Genomic DNA, 20,674 nt, shown 5'->3' with positions numbered 1-20,674 from the left:
TAGAGCTAAGCAGAACAAGGAAAAATAGCATCTGGGAAAAAAAAAATTAAATATTTTGTATCTTGTCAAAACTCCCTTTTTGTCCATCCAATACCCCTGCATTTAGAGGAATGAGCTGTGCAGGGAGAGTCCAGGACTGCAGCTGGGCAGGAGGGGGGTGATGGCAGAGCCATCCGGGTAGCCCTGGGCTGGCAGAGAACGTTGGCTAGAGAGGTACAGGCCTGAAAAGCATGCTCTAAAGAGTTATCTCACCCTTCTGAATCCCAAAAATAGCAGAGCAGGTTCTGAAAATGAATCAAATGTTGACTCTATTGAATATCATAAATTGGGCCTTTACTACTGAGACATTTTCATTCTAGCATCTGTCCTTGTCAAAAAAAAAATGAAGTCTGTTTTTCCTTTGCAATCTTTCATAAGTACAAGTCCCAGGGAGTAAAAGAAAGGAGCAAGCAATGCAACTGCAGTCTCCTCACAGGGTTATCCTCTTGGCAATGCCCCAAGCTGTTATCTAACACACCAGTCATTAACTTTACAAAGGATCCATTGCCCAAAGATAATTTCTTCAGCAACACTTTGGCATGTCAAGATAAGGAATATTCCTTTGCTGAGAGCAAGATTGAGAATGTGGGAGCTCAGGGTGGGCAGAGAAGAGACTATTGGAGCACACGGCAAAGTATTGAAGAAATCGGCATGGGGAAGACCTGAGCAGGGTCTAAGGGATTTCACTGAGTAGGGATCTAGAAGCAGCCTTTGAAAGTTCCTGTGTTGTCTTTCAGGCCCAGCCTTGAAATAGCTAAAATAGGAAAAAGGGAGAAGAATGGAACTTGAGAGTCATAGTTTTACCTGCTGAAGAATGTAAAAGCCATGGGGGGAAAACAACACATACAGGAAAGGAAGTAGCAGAGATGGCAAAGAAATCAGAAAATAATTTTTGAAAGAGTGGAAAGACAAAGAGAAGATGAGGGCCTGTGAGGGAAGGAGAGGAAGAGTTACAGCAAGAGTGGCGAAATCATCCCTGTTGCCTTGCTTGCAGGAAGAAATCTGGTCTGTCCTTGCCAGGGGCTGTGTGTGGCAATGCTCACTGCTGGCCCTCTTTCCTCATGCAGGTCCAAGGAGATTGAGGCAGTTGGCTGCAATGGGGATGCAGCTTTCCTGGAGGTGCGAGTGCAGCAATTGGTGATCGAGTTCATCCTGAACCACGTGGATCAGATCTTCAACAACAACAGGAAAACCAGCTCTGCAGAGAACATTGGTAGCAACCTCCCTGAGCCACTTCCCATGTCACTTGCTATGTAGTTCAGCTCTCCCTTCAACTAATATTACAAGCACAGTAACCCTTGCTATCACCACAGACTTTCCCAAAGACACCTTGAGCCCAATATCTCATTACTCTTGTCTTCTTCATTTCTATCTTCAACATTTTCTTTTTCAATACTAGCCTCCTTTAATGTTTTCTCAGGTTGCCTTATGTTTCATTTTTGCATGATCTCATATGGCTTAACCCTTTCCACAAAAGGAAGACCACCTGATTGATTCTCAGTCTTGGTCTAAGCTTTCTCTGTAAGTCCATCAGTCACAGTCTCAGCTCTTCTGTCAGATTCCCCCAGTTACAATTCCTCATACCAACAATACCTGCCCTGCAGCCACTATTTCCACCCAAGTCAGAGATTACACTCCCAGGCACTCCTGGGAAAAAAATTAATCTTGTGCTCCAAAAACATATCTTGTTCCTGAAGACATTTTATAAAAGAGATGTATATTTTTCTTGGAACATCTATAGTTTTCAGAGATGCTGATTTTGCTGTTTAGTGATAGTTTTGTTGGCAAAGACTGGGAAGTGAGAAGGCATGGATCCATAGTGACCTCATATAATTGCAGAAATATGCACCTTTCCATTTTGCACACTCAAAAGACTTCTGATACCTTCAGTACTCAGACAATATCCACCTTTCTGCTTTGCAGCCCTGTGTCAGCTCATTCTGCCCATCTTTAGCTTAACATGGCTTTGCCCCTCCCCCCATAAACACTTTCAGTTCTCTGGGCTGTCCGTGAGACTGCTTTCTATTGCCCTGAAATGGATTAGAGAGTTCAAGTAATGCTGGTTTTTAGAACAATCCCCTGTCCTGCAACAAGACAAGGAGAAAGATGTGGTAGTGAGAGAAAGAACTAGGCACCAATTTGGGATCAGGGACTGAAATGCTCCAAAATCAGGGGAGGGTGGGGGGAGATGGAGGAAGGGAATGAGGGAGGAGTAAAGGGAATGTGTGAATCCTGGTGGTTTTCAGAGACACCTCCTTTACACAGAAGTGTCTGCAGCAGAGGAAGCAAATCTACACAACACAGCCTTTGGCTGGCCAGCATGGCCCCTGCTGGGAATGTACTCAAATGGATAAGGTTGCTGGGGAGCTGAAAGGCTTATCTGACAAAAAGCCTTTCTCCCTGCACGTGCCACTTCTTTCCCCCCTCCACAGGAGATGTTCCAGTCAAATAAAGTAATGAAGCTCTTGCTCTCATCTCTCCTCACCCCAGGCTGGAATGTGTTTTCTTGTTTTTTAGAGAGCGCATCAGTTGTGAAAAGTTTGACCCTCCCCTCGGCCTCCCTGCCAATGAAACTGGTGAGCCTGGAAGAAGCCCAGGCACGGAGTTTGTCTGCATCCCATCCTGCTCGGAAGGAGAGGAGAGAGAACAGCTTGCCTGAAATCGTGCCTGTAATTGGGTCCCTCTTCCACACAGTTGTTGACCTTCCTGACAACAAGTAAGTGCCAAGAGTAGTGTAAAGCGCACACACACACAAAAAAAAAAAAAAAAAAAAAAAAAAAAGTGCAGGTGCCCCAGTGTGATTGGGAATGATCCTTCTGTTAATGTGATACCCCCACACCTGCACTCATCTGAATCTACTGCCACTACACAAAGAAAATTCAGTGTACTCCAAAGAGGCAGAGCTACTCCTGAGAAGTATTGCAGGTGCTGGGTTCATAGCTTCACTAGTTCTCATCTCTCCATCAGGGCAGAAAATCACAGATCTCCTGCAGGAGGAATGAATTGTCTTTGCATCCTTGTGCCAGCCAGAAGTTGGCTAAACATGGGATGAGCGTGGAGCAGGTTGGGGCACAGCTTGTCTACGAGTTCCACCTGCCGGTGGCCGGTCCAGGGCACTCCTGGTGCCACTGACCTGCTTCAGATTCTTCATTCTCCTGGTTGCTCTGCAATTACAGCCAAGCAGGAAGGCTCATTTTCACTCCCAGTGTGGAGAGATATGCCAGCTATGTTTATGCCAGGAGAAGAGTCCAATTTCAGCTGAAGTTGCTGCAGTTGTTGGCACAGATGCCCAGAATAACTATTTATCTATTGGTCTATCTAACTGTTAATATATAGCCACTCTACTGCCTGGTTCTGATAGATTATAGCCTCTGCAGCAGTATTGACCCAGAAAGCACCAGAACAGATATTTATTGGCACTTGATATATTAAAGCAAAAAGGAGTCATCTAACAGAATACTGGTGCAAGAGGATAACCAGCTTAAGACAAAAGGAAGTTTGTCCCTCTAGAGTGTCTTTTCCTTTCTTATTTGAAAAGTTATATCCCCAAGATATTAATCCTCTTTGTAGGACTGATTTGTACTTCTCTGTGTACTGATCAGAAAGAAAAGCAGAAATATGGGGATAGAAAGGCCAAAGTGGAAAGCAAGACAGGGAGCTAAGAAAATTCTTGCTCTGAAAGATGGGGAGATTGAAGGAGTCAGAATGAGAATGAAGGAAGTGAAACAGAGCTTCATGAAAAAATATGTATACAAGGAAAAAATTATATTAGGATAAGAAGCTTCTTTCTGCAAAAGCTGGGATTTCCAAAGAGACACAGGGAACTCGTGTCACACTTCCTCTTAATCTTATGGTTATGAGAAATTGATTTAATTCTCTTAAACCTCCTCCTATTTGGTAAGTACATTATACTTGCATATCAATATATAACACCTGTGATTAAATTAATGTTGGCCTGAGAAGCATTAATAGCGACTTTTCATTAAGGAATCCCTTTATTTTTGCCATAAGACATGGTCTTTAAAGCATAACTTTGTGCACTGAGAAATAGTATCCGTTCCATAAGTTCCCTGGAATTTATCATACATTATGTCATTAAAAACTGTTAAAAAGGCAATTTTTCTTTGCTTTATTGCAGGATAGTCTGAGCCTTGAAAAACACTCCTTTCTGGAGGCAAGCATGGTTGATTGCTCAATCACTGTTTGCTGTAGCATGATGCCAGAACCAACTATCTGAAGGCTTAGGTGTCTTTCCATCCATGAAATAGTTAAATCAGCAGTACAGATAAATCACTTCCAGCGTGACTGCTACCTATGTAGCCAAAAAGGGTTGGTTGTATAGCTATGCTTTGCATGCTTTAGAGTTAAAATAAGTGTGAGAAGAAAAAAATGGAAAGGGTTGAGGGTAGACAGCTCAGAGGCTTTTGGAGGGTATTAAAAAGGCAAAAGTCTCTAAGGTTTGGTGACCACCTGAGCCTTTTTTCCTTCCAGGAGGAAATTATCCACCAAGTCCAAGAAATGGAAGTCAATATTTAATTTGGGCCGCTCTGGCTCAGAATCGAAGTCTAAACTGAGTCGCAATGGGAGTGTCTTTGTAAGGGCACAGAAGCTCTCTGGTAAGAATACACTTTACAGCTGAATGTTTCTCTCTGAGGCTTTCTCTTGTGTTGTTGGTAACATGGAACAACCTGTATTCACTTGCCACTAATGCCATGGACTTGAGATAGTCTAATGGGGTCGTGCTTGTGGCCTGGTTTCACGCACATCTCATTTTCCTGTGATGGCAAGAAACAACCTTCCAGGAGGATTGGACAGATACAGTAAATATTGCATTTTGGTACCTGATAAACAGGCTCCTCTTGTCCAGCTGTCAAGTCTGGGGACTAGGAAATGTTTTGTAGGTTTGGATTAGTCCACTGCTCCAGCCCAGCCAGTCTCTGTCTCCTGAGGCTCATTACTTGGCACTGGGTGAATGGCTGTCTTTCTAGGCTGTCCTTCCAGGCTGTCCTTCCACTAAAGGACTTTAAAGAACCAACTGCATTCCGTGTCTTTGTGAAAAACCAGGCACCAGGAGTGCCTTCAGCTCTGGCTCTCAGCACTTTGAGGGAAGCCATTGCTTTTGCAGAATTTACAAGAGAGAAGTTGTGTTTTCTTCTGGCTGTAATCCCAAATTCTAACTTCTCCTGGGCTGCAATCTCTTAAACACTCTGCTTCCTAGAAAATCACATGGCAGTGCCAGTTCCCAGTGTTAAGAAATGATGACTCAAGCTCTAAAAATCATGAACTTGACTTAAAAGTAATCACGTTCTTAAAAAGAAAGCATGCCCTTTTAATTTGAATTAATAAAGAAATGTTTTGGAGTTATATATTCCAGATTTTTTTTAGTATATAGTATCTATATTATTTTCTATAGGGAGATGAAGGTGGATTTTTTCTTTATATAATCTCATGACCTCAGGAGCTGGTGTTTGGAGGACTACTGCCTAACAATGCAAGACTTCAAATAAAACAGTTAATATTGGCAACATTAGCTACCACCACATATAAGAGAGGCTGTATTTGGATCAGAAATGAGTGTGAAGCCAAATGCTGGATCCAGTTCTTTTTGGACCCCTGCCTTCCCCATGTTTTGCATGTACAGATGCCTCACACAATGTGGCCATGACAGACTTCAAAATAGCTCTCTATCCTATTTTGATCATGGGATCACCTTCTCACTTTGATAAGGAGCACCGTCTCAAAATAGCACTAACCCAAGGAGGCCCAGGAATGATGGCAGCCCCAGTGATCGTGGAGGCTGAGCCTTGTTCCAAGGACAGTACTGAGTGACAGGGGCTGGACATTTTCACCAGCAGGACACACAAATGCACAGCCTTGTGCAGAGCTTCCAGCACTGAAGCAGTGCCTTTCTGTGCTGCTGTGTTACATTTTTCAGTGCTCCCTGCTTACAGCCTAATGTGGGGGAGCAGACGAAGTTGCTGCTGAAACTCAGCACATGCTTTAGCACAGCTTGTGTCTGTGCACACAAATCTGTAAGTCACATAAAATGTGACTTACACAGCTCCCCAGCTTGAATTCTGTTCCTCCTGGAAAACGGAAACAGTGCTCAAGACATCACATCTTATGAATGTAAAAAGTAGCCAGGACTCCATATAAATGTAAAAAGTAACTGGAGTTTCTCCTATGCTCCTGTGAGAGTCAGAGCCAGAAGCTTCAATTATATAAACAAATGAAGTCTAACAAGCCTGCTGACTTTCTGCTTTACCTACTTTGTGCAACTCTGTAAACAGCAAACTTTACTCCCAGACATTTTCCAGATCTCCATGGACCCTTTTTGGGCTGCCAGAGACTAACTTGTCTTCCTTGCCAGCTACATTTCCCCACCTCCCTTCCTTTTTCAGAGCAGTAATAGCTACAAGCTTCCAAAACCTCTCAGGAACAGACCTGTGGAGTGTATAGTAACAAATGATAGCTTGTTTCTGGACAAGCAAGTCCAGTGAAGATGGCCAGCAAAATAGGTTGCTCACTGCCCTCAGAAATTTCCCAGAGTTCTTGCTAGAGGCAGGGTACACTCGCATCAGCAAAAGAGCCGGGAGTTCAACATAAAAATAACCCAACATTTGCTATCAGGAATGAGAGGTGATAAGGCATTTATGTCAGTTTAGTTAAAAAGTCCCCCACAACCAATAGCCTGACTAAGTCGGGGAGGGGAGTGGCACATGACAGCTTTGGGGATGCTTAACTGCTTCAGAGCGGAGGTGGTGTTATCTGGCTGGGTTAAGTATAGCTCTCCACATGTCCAGCAGGTGCAAAGCTGTTGTTAGCACTAGCAGATCCCTAGCTGTGTGGACAAGTGTTGTGGGTAATAAGCCATGTGGTGTAGATACATGGGGGAATGCTTGGAAATGGAAAATGTCTGCCTGGCATGCCTGCCTATATGGATGCAGCCTTTGATCTTTATGGGCTGAAGCCTGCAAAGCCACAGGATCTGATACCTACTTCTAAACCTCTTTTTCCACAGAAAAAGCAACTATTCGGCCTGCAAAGAGCATGGACTCATTGTGTTCCCTGCCAGTGGAAGGTGAGACATCCATAGCCTGCCTATACTGTGAGGGGGAAGGAGTGCAGCTCTGCACTTTCAGCAGCATGGATCACAGAATCACAGAACAGTTTGGGTTGAAAGGGACTTTAGAAATCTCCTAGTTCCAACAGCCCTGCCACGGGCAGGGACACCTTCCACTATACCAGGTGGTACCAACAATTGAGCAAGCCTTGAACACTTCCAGGGATGGGGCATCCTCAGCTTCTCTGGACAGCCTGTTCCAGTGTCTCACCACCCTCAATGGATGAGCAGTCTGTGTCTATCTCACCATGTTGTGTATCTTTGTGTACTTATGTCATGGCTGCTGGCGTGTGTCCCCACCTCTTTGTGTGTGCATTTTTTACTCTTTTCTGTGTTGTTTATCTCAGTGCATCCACCTGAGAGTTACCACTGTGTTTAGCTGCACCTTTATTGGCAGTTGGACTGCTTTGATTTCTTTCTTGGTTATTCTGGGCACAAAAATCCCATTTGTAGGTGAAAAAGGCTTACAAAAAGCTGACAAAGCCTGGTGTGTGCATTGTGGGCAGTATGTGATAGTCTGCATCTGATGGAGAAGGGTATCTAATAAAAGTCTGAGCTGATTTCCCGTGGAGAGCATTCAGTCCCGTGTTGCCTGCCTATTTTGAAGGAAGCCCTAGGGCTAGAGCATAGAAAGCCTTCAGTGCCACTTGTCTCCATCTGTCTGGGGAAATCTGAGTGTTCACCAGGGCAGAACTCATCTCTGGAGGGACTGAGGAGGGCTCCTCACAGAGGAGATTTGTTTGCTAGTTCTTTGCTTCCCACTGACTTGCTCCTATGTTCCTGTCTCTAGGGGAGGATGACAAAAGCAGGTTCAAACGGTCAGTGACTACTGGAGGATTCTTTGTTCCCACCAAGATACGGACAGGAGGCATAGGCAGCTCATATGACCTCAGAAAGGAGAATGAGTGGGAGCGAGAAGGATCTGCCATGGGGGCCAAAGGAAGTTCAGAGCTAGGTGGGGAGAGAGGTCTTCCCCGGACACCGCAGGTGAAGTCACCCCCTGAGCAGCTGAAGGTTTTCCAGGTAGCAGAGGATGCTGAAAACGAGCAGACTTCAGCCAAAGGAGTACTCATGTTCTACACCTCTGAAACAGCCACCAAGTCAGGCTTCCCAAGCAGCCTCTTTCCCTTGGAGGCCTCTCCTCATCACCAGAGGAAAGCCCTGAACATCTCGGAGCCATTTGCTGTCTCTGTCCCGCTGAGGGTATCAGCAGTCATCAGCACCAACAGCACACCCTGCCGCCTGCCCACCAAGGAGAAGCATTCCCTTTCCAGTTTAGAGGAGCTGTCTTCTCTGGTGGAGAGCACGAGCCCCTCTGCTCTGGAGGCAGGGACCCATACAAGGGCAGAGCAGGCAGCAGAACGCAAGGAGAAACAGCTGGGGCCAACTCTGCCAGTGGCAGCATCCAGAGGTAAATTGTGTTAAGGAGGGGGGTATGGATCCTCAGCTGGGCTGCTGGAAGTGCCCTGCAGCTTGGTGGTATGGAGGTTTCTCCAGCTTGAGCTTCTGGCCAGAAAGAAACTAACCTATGGCAGGGTGGGTGTTGATTTGATAGCAGGTCAGGGTGATGCTAGTTTCAGTAAGGAGCCTGGGGATGTCGGTGACCTTCCAGAAACATCTGGTTGTGCCTGGAGGAAGCTCTCTAGCTTTGTTAGTCAGTGTTGGCTCTTGGCAGCACTGCTTTGTCCCAGGGCACAAGTTTTCAGTCTCAAGTAGTTACATTCGTATGTGTTTCTGATCCAGGCTCTCGTCCTGAGGAGCTGGTGGCATCTGAGAAACGTGAGTCCCTAGAAACGCCACAGCCAGCAGCAGAAAATCAGGAGACATGTGGGCAAAGCAGCTGCACAAGCAGCAGCAGCAGCCCCCAGCAGTCCTCAGAGCAGAGTCCCACCTTGGAACAAACACCAGCTTCTGAGTTTCATAAGGGACTACTCCCAGCAGACAAAGCAGAGCAAGGACAGCTCAGGATGAAGGATGTCTCCTCAGAAGGCAGCTGTGACCAGCAGGAGATTGAGATGGCTAAGACAGAAGAAGGATCACGCCTAAGAGATGTGGTAAGGAAGAAGGCATGAGAAGGGTGGGGGACCATGTCATGGTAGTGACCGGGAGGCAGTTTAAAGTTTCATTGTGTGTCTCTAGTTGTGAAAACTCAGTCTGTAACTTAGGCCAAGTAGCACCAATAATTGACCATGAACCGATTTATTTAACTTCTGTGAAATCACCATGTGGTGATTTACCTTTACGTAACTACCTACTATGCCCTTTTGGTCATCTTTTCCTGTAACTGTACAATTTCAGTCCGTACCATCTGTCTGCTCTGAGACTCTCCAGATGTGAAACTGTCTGAATGTCTGAACATTTTGACCCATGGTCTCTGAATTCCCCTTCTGTTTTTGCTGTCCCATTTGTCCTGGACAGCCTGAACGGTCCTTTTTACTCCCATTCTCTACACACAATTTTTTTTTTTTAATTCTTACTATTTTTTTTTTCTTCCTCTGTATCTCTAGCAAAGCCTTTTCACCAAGTTTCTTACAGTGATACTCATCTCTGGACAGCTATTTAAAGATCTGTTGGCATATTTCCTTGAATAGATTATTCATTCTAGTTTGTGTGCAGTTTGGGAATGCATATTCTCTGGCAAGGCCAAGTGAGCCTGAATGGGAATTGCTGAGAAATGGGCTGGAACATTCCAGCTACTCATTCAGCTCACTATTTCAGTATGTCTGTCCAGTTCTCCTTTTGGCTGCACCTCAGACCTTCTCCTCCATAAACCCACTTGTTTATAGATGTATTTTCTTTGTTGTACTGGTAGCAGTCTGTGTGTCTGTGTTTCTGTACTCATGAGCGTGCTCATCCAGGAGCCTGGCTATTCTAGGAGGGCTGTTTGGGGAAAATGGAGAGGTACTTATTGGTAAGTTGTGAGCTCCCAGGTGATGGCATTTCCTCTGCTTTTCAGACTGAGGAGGACCCGGCAAATGCCCTTCTAGAACCGCTGTGGCCAGAGATACAACAGGAACTGAAAATTATTGAACCTGAAGAGGAGCTCTTGCTCTTGCCAGCAGCTATTCCCAATACAAGCCCAATTTCTGAATCTTCCTCTTCACTACAAACAGATAGTCTTTGCTGTGGCCCAGGGCAGAGTCCAACACTCAGTGAGCAGAAATCTGAAAGCAGATCATCACAGATAACTCAGGTGCCTTTATTTGGTGCCAGTGGCATGGAGCAACAAGACAGCCTCCCCAGCTGCCAGTCTGAGGCAATTGCACAGCAGAGTGGTCCTTCAGCCCTACCCAAACTGGGCACTATTCCAACAGGCTCAGCCACTCCAAAGAACCACCAGTCAATGGTGGAGAGCAGGAGCGAATGTCTCACTCCTACCCCAGACTGGAAGCTTCATGGTCAATCAGAATTTAGTGAGATTGCCACTAGTGATGGATTACCTTGTTCCAAAGGAGCGTGTCCAGAATCAGGGAAAGAAAGAGATGGCACTTCCCAGCTCCAGAGGGAAAAGGATGGTTTTACCAGAGTCCAGACGCAGAGGGAGAAGCATGAGATAATGACTACTGATGAAAGGGACACATTCTCCTCCAAGGCACTGAGTGGAGCTGGAATCCAGGAGGTGAAGGAAGGCAATGCTGTTAGCAGAACCCAGGATGCTGCTGACCAGGATGACGAGGATGCCTGGACAGATAATGTGCAGAGCTTAGAACTTGTGGAGCCTTGGGAGGATCACCAGTGGGTTACAAGCCCTCTCCATTCCCCCACCTTTAAGGACATTCAGGAGAAGATGACCCAGGAGTTTCACCCACAGAGCCAGAGAGCAGAGACGGGCCTTTCTCTTAGGCCGCGGTTCAGTCGCAGCCTCTCCCTGGACAGTAAAGACACAGTGCTGAGTCTGTGGACTACCCCATTCTCTTTCATAGATGCCACTGACCAGCAGCAGCCATGTGGTGACATTCTGCATTCAGTGACTTGTGAGCTAGCCAAAACACAACCCATGTCCCCCTCTACTTTGGGCAAAGCAATGCAAGATGAGAATGGCCCAACTCCTCCAGGAGAGCCTTCAAAACCTGAGTACCCCCTTATCAGGGAGAAAGCACCAGGTGAGAAAGCAGGACCCTCCAGAGTCCCTCTTTTGGAGACAGAGGGAAAGAAAGTGCATGTGAGCAAAGAAAACCCTTGGAGCCCAAAGCTTGAGTTGTCTTTGCCATACCAAAATAGTCCAGGCAGTTCTTCACAGACTAAGAACACAAAGGAGGAGTTATCCATATCTCAGGACACTGCCCTGGGAGGAGAGACTGTCACGAAAGCATTGTGTTCTGCCACTGAGTCACAGCTGAGTAATAAAGGTGAAGAAACACCTCGCAAAGTAAAGACCAGGCCTTCATCCCTCAACTTGGATTCACTCCTACCAGCCCCAGATTTCTTCACATTTGAGAGCCTGTCCATGCCATCTGCCCATGGGAACCTCCTGTATGGGCAGAAGGAAGTAAAAAGCAGTGATTCTGTCCCATCCCTGCCGACACACTGCCCTGCTGCCAGTAGGGGTGTTCCCTGGGGGTCTCATTTCAATGCCCCCGTGGATCTAGACTTGGATTACCTGGCAGTGGCCCACGCCACCACCGGCCGTCGTAACTCTGCCCCTGTCAGCGTATCAGCAGTCAGGACCTCCTTCATGATTAAGATGTGCCAGGCTAGAGCGGTGCCTGTGATACCACCCAAGATTCAGTACACCCAGATCCCCCAGCCCCTGCAGGCTCAGAACGCTGCTCCAGCCACTGAGAAGAAGGAAGCAGAAGCCATGCAGGCCATTAGGCAAGCTCCACGGGTGGCATGGAGCCACCTGGAGGCCCCCAAGAGCCCGCTGACAGAAAAGAAAGCCAAAGCAGAGAAAGAAAACAGTGACCCTGCTCAAAAAGACTCAGCATGTCCTTGGCATGGCAGCCTGGGCTCTCCACTGGAGCCATCTCAGTCCAGTCATCACCCTGCTCTGGATGCCCCTGTTCTGCGCCGAAAGCGCACATCTGGCGGGGAGACAGCTGGAGATAACCCACAGTCTTCAAAGATAGAGAGGCCATCAGGGTTCTCCAAACCCTCCTACAGATCTAGGCCTGGGAGGCCCCAGAGTCTGATTCTCTTCAGTCCCCCTTTCCCCATCATGGACCACCCCACGTCCTCAGCAGACTCCAGGGTATTGTTGTCACCCATCAGAAGCCCCACCCAGACCACCTCTCTGAGCCCCATTTGTGGCGATCTGTCCGACCCCGCGCGGACAACGCCTGAGGGGGTGACGCTGCGGAACAAAATGACCATCCCCAAGAATGGCCAGAGACTGGAGACCTCTACCAGCTGCTTCTACCAGCCCCAGAGGCGCTCTGTGATTCTGGATGGACGAAGTGGGAGGCAGATTGAGTAGCAGCTGCTCCTCCTATTCCTTTTCTGTGATGGTTGGAATGGGAGTGTCCAAGACCAACTCTGTTGCCATTTTGCTGTTGTTAAAACTATTCTGTGCAAGATAGACCTGAATTCTTTATGGTTTCCTGCAAAGCTTTTGCTATGGAAGGTCATGGTATCTTTGTCTTGCTTTTCATTCCCCTTGTTGCTCCTGCCTAGTCCCTCACTGTCTGTTGTTTTTTATGATAAGCCAGTCCCAGGGAACTTGCATTTCTCACACCTGTTCTCTAACAAGCCCTGTGAAAGTCTCATCCTCCCTATGGAAAAAAGGAAAGGTAAATCTCTGAATAATTAGAAAACAGGACTGAGAGGAAACATTTTTACAAAACACTGCAGCTCAGGGTGCAGGGGCACAACATCTGCTGAGGAGGTAAGTGCAGATGTTTGGGAACTCCTACCATTGTTTCCCAGACACCAATGAAGGACTTTCTGATTTATACAGTGTAAATAAACAGTGCAGGAGGCTGGCCATAGCTAAAGAGGAAGGTGAAGCTGGCATGAGCAAATCACACAGGGTGTGAGACACCCAGGGGTGTTCCAGATAAACATATAACCTGAGGATGCTGCCTCCAGCTCTCTCCTTGCATCAGAGACGTGCTCTTTCCAGCCGGTGCAAAGGCTGGAATGAAAGCAGATGGACAGGAAATGCCTAGTTGTTCTTTCAGTCTTCCAGGTCTTGCTCAGGAGTTCTGTGTACTCAGTCTCTTCTTCCTTGGGCACACAAGATGGGTGTGGCTGAGGAATGAGTGTGCAGCTGGCTGCCCAGTGGTAGACACCCCTCAGGCTGAAAGCAGTGAAAGCCAAGGCAAGGTCATACTGAAGGCCAGTATCAACTATTTTCATCGTTGCTTAAAGCCAGATGACACCTCTGCAGCTGTCTCCAGCTGAGCTCCACACTGCCAACAGCAGACAATGGCAAGAGGATCTTCTTATCTCCATGTCCTTGGGCTATTGCCCTTTTGCACCCTGACTGACATATCTTTGACCCTTGGTCTTTCATTGCCACTGTGTGGCATGTCCCCAGGTGCTTCTTCTCTATTTAAATTTTGTCTCCTATTATTTTACACTGTTTCTTTGAGAGTGTGGCTGGTTGCTACCTCCCTGGACCTCAGTGCTTTTAGATTGATTAAGAGTATGGTAAAGAGGATGATTTGTGGGACTGCAGAACAGATCATGAACAAGTCCTGAGAGGGGGATTTGAAGTGAATTAAACTCTCTCCTGAGGGAAACATTAATGTTACAGGCAAATACATGTTCAGATATGCAACAGCTGCCATGGGAATAGAATTAAAGCTTCTTTTATAAAGCCTCTAACTCTGTATTCACCACAGGTTCATCTGTTGCCTGATCTATGACTGTAGGTGATGGCAAAGTCAGGTACAGCCTGTGCTGTCTCTGCAATTTAAGTGTCACTGGTGACTACAGAGGAGACAGGGACACAGATGTTGCTGCCAGCACTGAGATTGTCCCTGTAATGTGCTTGCAGAGCCCATCATTCCTGGAGATGTCTGAGTCTGCAGGCCCTCAGGTGGGTGTGATGGGCTATAGTTTAAGCAGTAAACTGTTAGGAAGTGCTATAACCACCACAATGAGTGTCAGCCAGAATTTCCCAAAAGATGTGTGTTTAGGGCTTTGTTTTGTGAAGTACTGGCAAATTCCAATGGTTGATAAACTCAACCCATGAGCTCCTAGTCTGCACAGACCGTGTCACTTTATTAGTGCCATTGTGGCTGGAGGGTCCTGAGCCCCCCCATGCAGTGCTTTCTCTGAACTCTTTGATTGCTAAAGGAGAGATATGCTGGAGTATTTTTGAGAAGTTTTGGGCCCACAAACGCAAGGAATATATCTTCAGCAGAATTTTCTCCTTCCATTTCCAAAGGGAATGTGAAAAACAAGAGGGCTTTTCCTTACGAGCCGCAGTCTTTGATCCTCCCCACTGTACCCTTTATTTGTGTATAGTGCCACGTGGGAACAGAGCAGAGAACTAAGTCTGTGTTGTCAGTTTTGTTGAAGGAGATTATTAAACCAGATGAAAGCCTGGAGTTCTTATTTGGGTACATGTTCTTTCACAGGCAGCAGCCTATGGTTTACCTGGGCAAGCTGTGAACAGCAGGCCCAAAATATGCAGCTTCATGACAACTGTATTATTCTACTCCCAGACCATAATATACCTGTTATTAAAACTAGGGAATTTCCAGTCCTTCATGCTCCTCATAGTTAGCACAGCTCCACACTGCATATACATGTCACTGCCACATGAGAAAGCTTTTAATTGCCATGGCTGGGTTACTGACAAAGGGAAGGTGTGATATGAGGTATTGTGGTAAGGTTTTAGAGGAAGTAAAAGTTGTGGAAATGATGCCCAGGTTTTTTGGCATCAACAAAAGAATTTACTTTGGACAAGGACTTATAGTCTCTCAGGTCCTAGAAGTTTTGACTGCCAAGGCAGCTGGAAGGGAGCTAGAGAAGCTCACAAAGTAATGCATCAGAAGGAAAAGAAAATGTGATGAAACCTTGGCATGTTACAACCATTTTTTTTTCGCCTCCTTATTCTCATATAAGCTGATCTATGAACAAGAAATGAGGTCTGGCAATTTGTATATAATACACTGTCTCAACTCTTAACAGCATTCCACTAAGTAATAGCGCTTTTGGCATAAGTGGTAAGACTCCTGCAAGAGAAAATTATTAGAAATCTTTACTTGATATTAAAGATCAGCCTCAACTAAGATCTGTATCCAGACTATACTTTTAAGGGATGTTTCAGAATTTGAGCTCAGATCTGGGTCCTGGATTTTAATTAAGCAGAGATGCTGCAATGGTATCTCTGTTTTGTAACTTGATCCCATTGCTTATCTACAGTTTAATCTCCAGCCTTCAGCTGATGTATCCAGAACTCTTAAAATAAAGCCCCAGGTCCTGCAGAGATGAAAGCACGTTCTTAGTTGCAAGGTGCCATGTTGTTCTCAGCTCCAGACTCAGCCTTCTGCAGAGTCTGTAAAGTTTGATGATGGATCCATGCTGATACTGGTACCTGCAGTCAGCTTGAAGGACCAGAGCTTGGGAGTTGGGCAGGGCCAGAAGACAGATGCCACCTCCCATTGAATGGTGCTGGCTGGGTGGCAAGAGCTTCCTGAGATCCAGCTTTACTAAGCTATCCCCAATGTCAGTTTCAGGGTCAGACCTGATCTCTTTAAGAAATGATTTTCTTATTTCTTGTGTTTTTTCTCATTGGCTTTGGGTTTGGTTTTTATTGTTTTTGTTTGTTTGTAGGGTTTGTTTCTGTTTTTCTTTTGTTTATCTGTGAAGCATTATGAAGAAGGATAGATTGGATTTATGGGAGATGAGTCCAGCCCAGGTGAGTAAAGCTGGGTTTTTTTGGTATTATTGAAAGGACCTTCCTAAATAGACTGGCTCATCATCTGCAGCTTTACAAGGATCACTTCAGAGACCCTGCAGTACATTTCAATTTTCCCGAGACTGTGAAAAGTAAAGGCTGTTGTTCAGTTTGCAGATGGCCCCAGTTTCAGACATGAAAAAATATCACCAGCATGTGTTGCCTGTGGGCTTTTACAAGTGGAAGAAGAGTGAGTAAATTTCACTTATTCTTCCCATGTAGTCCGAGGTTTGGTGCAGCTTCTCTTAAACGTAGCTCAGAGTGAAATGGCTGAGCTGGCAAAGGTGAGAATCCCTGATGGAAAGGAGGGACATGGATAATGTTAGCTCGTGTGGGAGCTACCTCACTGGCAGGAGAGTAAACAGAAATGAAGGTTATAGTTTACCTTATAAACCCCAGTCCTCTGGGCTGTCCATCTCGTGCTATCACTGTAGAAAGACTGAAGTACTTATTTTTTCATCTTTAGAGCTTCAGAGGAACTTAAGTCTGTATTAGAAAGCATCCATGAAGTCTGCAACATTTTCCCTCATCCAGTGTCCAAATGGTGCAATCAAAATTTTTTTTTGTTTTTTACTGATTCTGAAACACCTGTAATGGTGAATATTTTAAAATGTTTTATATATATATATATATATATATATATATATATAAAAGAGATCATTCTATGTAAATGTAAATGTATTAAAAGAAGGAAACGTAATTAACATGAAGGAATTGCCTAAATAGTATTTTACACATCTGTGAAACTTGGGCTGATGCGTGGAACTGTTTTCTGCTGCTATGTTTGCAGCACTGAGAGTTCAAGCGGCTTTTTGCTCACAGAGTAGCTAATTAGTTCTGGTTAATCTGTGGTGGGCAGAAGGCCTAAATGTGCCTTTCTGGGAAGGCTCTCGTCCTGGAAAAGGAGGGACAAGACCAGGGGAGACCAGAGTTCAAGGGCTGATTTAGCTTTCCGCCACAAGCTTCTCTCCAGGCCTTGAAAATGCAAGCACTCTATGGAAGCATATACAACCTTTCAAGCATGCCCAGGTTTTGCAGTTGTCCTTTTTGCTTCTCTCCATCTCTAGAAAAAAACCCAATAAAAATCTCTAGGGATGGGGGAGAAGCTGCAGCTGATCCCTATTTTGTTTAACCTTTGCTTGCTCCTAACTAATGTAAAGGGTTGGTGAAAACTAATTCTGTTTCAAGCAAGGAATGGAAAACTTTCCACTGAGTTCGACAGGAGATGGAGTAGGACTTTAACAGCCCCAGAAAGGAAGGATGGCAGAAGGCAAGAACTTTCTGAGGGCTCCATACAGCAGTCCAGACCTTGGATCTTGTGCTTGCAGGCACTAGTCCCCTTTTGAATATTATTTGCTGCCAGGTCAAGAGAAGGGTTGGAAGCTGGACACTATGAAGAGGACTGTCTCCACCATCCCACTGGCCCTGGTTTTGTGATTATTTTTCCTGCTAGCTCTGATGAATTGCAGTTTTGTTAAGCTTTTTTTTCTCTGTGTGGACTTGCCTGCCTCCGTGCGTGATTGTTTAAAAAAAAAAAAAAAGAAAGAAAACAACAGCCACAAAAGAAAGATGTTTTGCCAGGTCTCAGCCATGAGATTAAACTGGAGTTTTTATAAAAACAGATCTGTGTCCTAGTGATATTGTGGAACATTTCATTTTTTTTTCTGGATTTGGTTTATGAATACAGTGCAAATGCTTTTGTCATCCTCTGACATGGAGTTTGAACCCCTCTTTTGTTTTGTGAGTGGCCGGGGTATTGATCTGTGTTTGTGTGCGCTTTGATGGTGGGGACTGAAGGTTAGGGCCTGACCACACACTTTTCTGATTGTAGGTTATGGGAGCTGCAGTTGCTCTGCAGCTCTGAAAATGAAGTGAGGCTTGGAGATTTCTGTAGAATTACTGTTATCTGAAATGCTTTAAAATGTTCAAGGGTAAAATAATCTTTTCTCTTATCATTGCTAGTTCTACTAGGCTGAAGTTTCAGTGATGTGCAACCATGTCCTCATATTTAGCACATCTTCTGCAGAATTCTGCCTTGCCTGTGATAATGCAGAGCAACTCAGAGTAGAGCATGAAAAAAACTTTGTGATCCCAGTTCTTGTACAGCAGAAGCCAGGCTGGAACAGGAGAAGTTACTATGAAGGCTGCTGGTGCATCATTTATGCACTTCTGTTGATTTGTAAAGGACAACCAAGAACTTAAACAAATTATTAATTTAGTTCCTTGGCTGTCATTGAGCCAATCTCTGAGCTGTATCATGGACGTGAATATTGTTATTATATGTCCCTTATTCCATCCTGGGATCAAAGAGAGGAAAAAAAAAAAGAGGAGTGTTTTGTGCTTGTAGCCTCAGCAGATGTATCTGCAGTGCAACTTGATCACTGTTCTCCCTAAAAGGCAGATGAATCATCAGGTTAAATGAAATTTTTTTTTTCCTACTCAGCAGCTGAACTCAGGGCTTGACTCCTTTTCCTATCTTCTTCATGACTTCAGTTTCCCTTTAGGAAAATGCCTGGGTTGTGCTTCCTGCTTACCATGTCAACTGGCATACAAATTGAGAGAGAAAACCATGTTTGTTGAACTCTGGAATTGTTGTTAGCCAGAGCCAATTATTAGTACTGTATGAGAACCAGTATTTTCCCATTCTTTGTGCCACAGAGTCTCGCAATGACTTGGCCATAAGGCAAGGGGAGAACCTCAGACTGCCCCACAGCATTCCCATGGTTATGAAAATCAGGCCAAAGGGACACTGCAGACCTGCTCCTGCTGCAGTCGGCACTGTGCCCTAAATCAGGGGGCTTAAACACATGGAAGTGCTTGAACACTCTTTCAAGCAGTTTCTTTTGCCTGCCTGACTCAGGGCAATGCCCTGTGTTGGTTGTATTGAAAGCCGCAGCTACAACATTTTGGATAGTTTCAGCTAAGCCAAAACCAGGATCAAGCAAGTTCCCAAGCTGGCTGTTAAGCAGGAATCAACCTCAGCCAGCACCAAGCAGCATTTGACACTGGTGTCTCGTGCATCCTCACTGCAACACAGGAGTCCAGCAGCTCTGGGCAGCTGGACATCCCACTGGTATCCCACTGGTATCCCACTGGATGGGGCTAAAGGTCAGTTGGCAGCAAAGGGGAGGCAGGCAGTGGAGGGAAGGGAGACTGGCACAAGGCACCACCACCACCAAAAAGAACAGAATCATAACAGCCAAGATAGAGAAAGGCAGTGAGATTTCAGAGTTCATTTTCAATCTGGACAGGATAAACTATTCAAAGAATGTGCCTCACCACAAGAGTAAAGGATGAACAGTTTCAGTGTTAAGGATTAGAAATGAATGGGATCTGCAAAGCTCAGATCTGTCAGAGTCCTGATGCTCTCAGAAGTTAGACACAGTGTGTTAAAACTTGAATATTTGCCTCACTCTGTAATTAAACGTATTTTCACATGTCTTATTAGCAAACTGCAGTGTGAGATGAGCTACATTTTGCAAACCTAGACAACTCCTAGGAATTAGGTTTGCAATTTGGGTCCAGATCCATCTTAAAATGGGACCTGTTTTCTTCTGTAGCACATCTGCTGCAGAGGGTACATTTCTCTGTCATTTAAATCCGTTATCTGAAAAGACCAGGAATTATTTGAATTCAACGAGAGGAAATGACTTTAAAAAAACTTTGTAGCTGCTTAAGAAAGAACCACAAGGCACACAAACATGGGAAAAAACAGAACTGGAGAAAGGAGAATAACACACATGATGATTACTCAACAGAGGAAGTTTCTAGATAAGTAAAACCCAAAAAGGAAAAAAAAAAAAAAAAAACAACCCAATACCCAACAGCCATAAGATTGAGTTGAACCAGTCTGAAGAATACCAGGTAACGTTTTCTTTTCCTCTTCCTTCACAGGGATCAGGAAGAAGAAATCAGAAAAAATAGTGCTCACAAACTGCTTTACTCTTTTTATTTTTTTTTTCACTGTGAGATAATTTACTTTAAACATCAAGGGTCACACAGTATAAAAAGACTAGGCTAGTTATTTACAGGGTGACTTGGATTTACAGTCTCCAGTCTCTGTGCCAACCACAGTACCCTGCTAAAGGTGAGCATTGCTTTGGGAAAAACAGAGAAGGCCTGCACTGGCTCATAGTTAGCAACAGCCCTGGGTAGCCACAGCAGCTCACTGCTCATCACTTGTCTCTCTTGCAGGTTTTATCTCAACAGGTGATCGTGCAAGAACTGCACATGACCTTACCTGTGATGTAATTTCACTTCGCAAGCAAGTCAAAAACACCCTCACCTTTTTTCCTGTCGAGGATAAACCCTCAGCAGTCATAATCTGCTCCTCCCAAAGCAGGATCTCCTAAAGATGCCTGAGATTACAGGCAGAGCTCTTGCAGGAGGTTCCCAGCATACCACACATTGCAGGGGATTTCCCCAGTTGCCAAGGAGGGCAGGGCTGTCAAGGGTTGGGAGTAGATGGATTCATTTAGGAGCTAGTTTTAGGTCATTGGTCCCAATAAACATTTGCTTGGCATGAGTCCCTGTTGTAAGGAATGTGAAAAACTAAGATGCCAGGGCAGTGAGCAGGAATGGGAATAAATCACCCGCGTCAGAAGATACAGGACACCACTGTCAGCCTGGTTCCTAGCTTTCCCAATGAGGTGGGTAGCCAG

The 20,674-nt window shown here is 45.3% G+C and overlaps 1 protein-coding gene across 1 annotated transcript in view; it reads left to right on the top strand.

The window, feature by feature from the left end:
• The window catches only part of ARHGAP31 (Rho GTPase activating protein 31), a 59,931-nt gene extending 42,206 nt beyond the window's left edge, over positions 1–17,725 (top strand). Inside the window, exons 6-12 of the mRNA XM_053935607.1 lie at positions 1,107–1,252; positions 2,557–2,755; positions 4,531–4,655; positions 7,061–7,120; positions 7,953–8,573; positions 8,906–9,216; positions 10,119–17,725. Of these exons, the coding sequence (XP_053791582.1) occupies positions 1,107–1,252; positions 2,557–2,755; positions 4,531–4,655; positions 7,061–7,120; positions 7,953–8,573; positions 8,906–9,216; positions 10,119–12,578 (3,922 nt within the window). The 3' untranslated portion in view covers positions 12,579–17,725. The remainder of the gene's footprint in view (positions 1–1,106; positions 1,253–2,556; positions 2,756–4,530; positions 4,656–7,060; positions 7,121–7,952; positions 8,574–8,905; positions 9,217–10,118) is intronic.
• Positions 17,726–20,674: the final 2,949 nt, after the last annotated feature.

The sequence above is a fragment of the Vidua chalybeata genome, chromosome 2 (genome assembly GCF_026979565.1).
Source record: "Vidua chalybeata isolate OUT-0048 chromosome 2, bVidCha1 merged haplotype, whole genome shotgun sequence".
Classification (NCBI taxonomy): Eukaryota; Metazoa; Chordata; class Aves; order Passeriformes; family Viduidae; genus Vidua; species Vidua chalybeata.
Note: the sequence above shows the minus strand (reverse complement) of the source record. Positions and strands in the feature narration are given on the sequence as shown.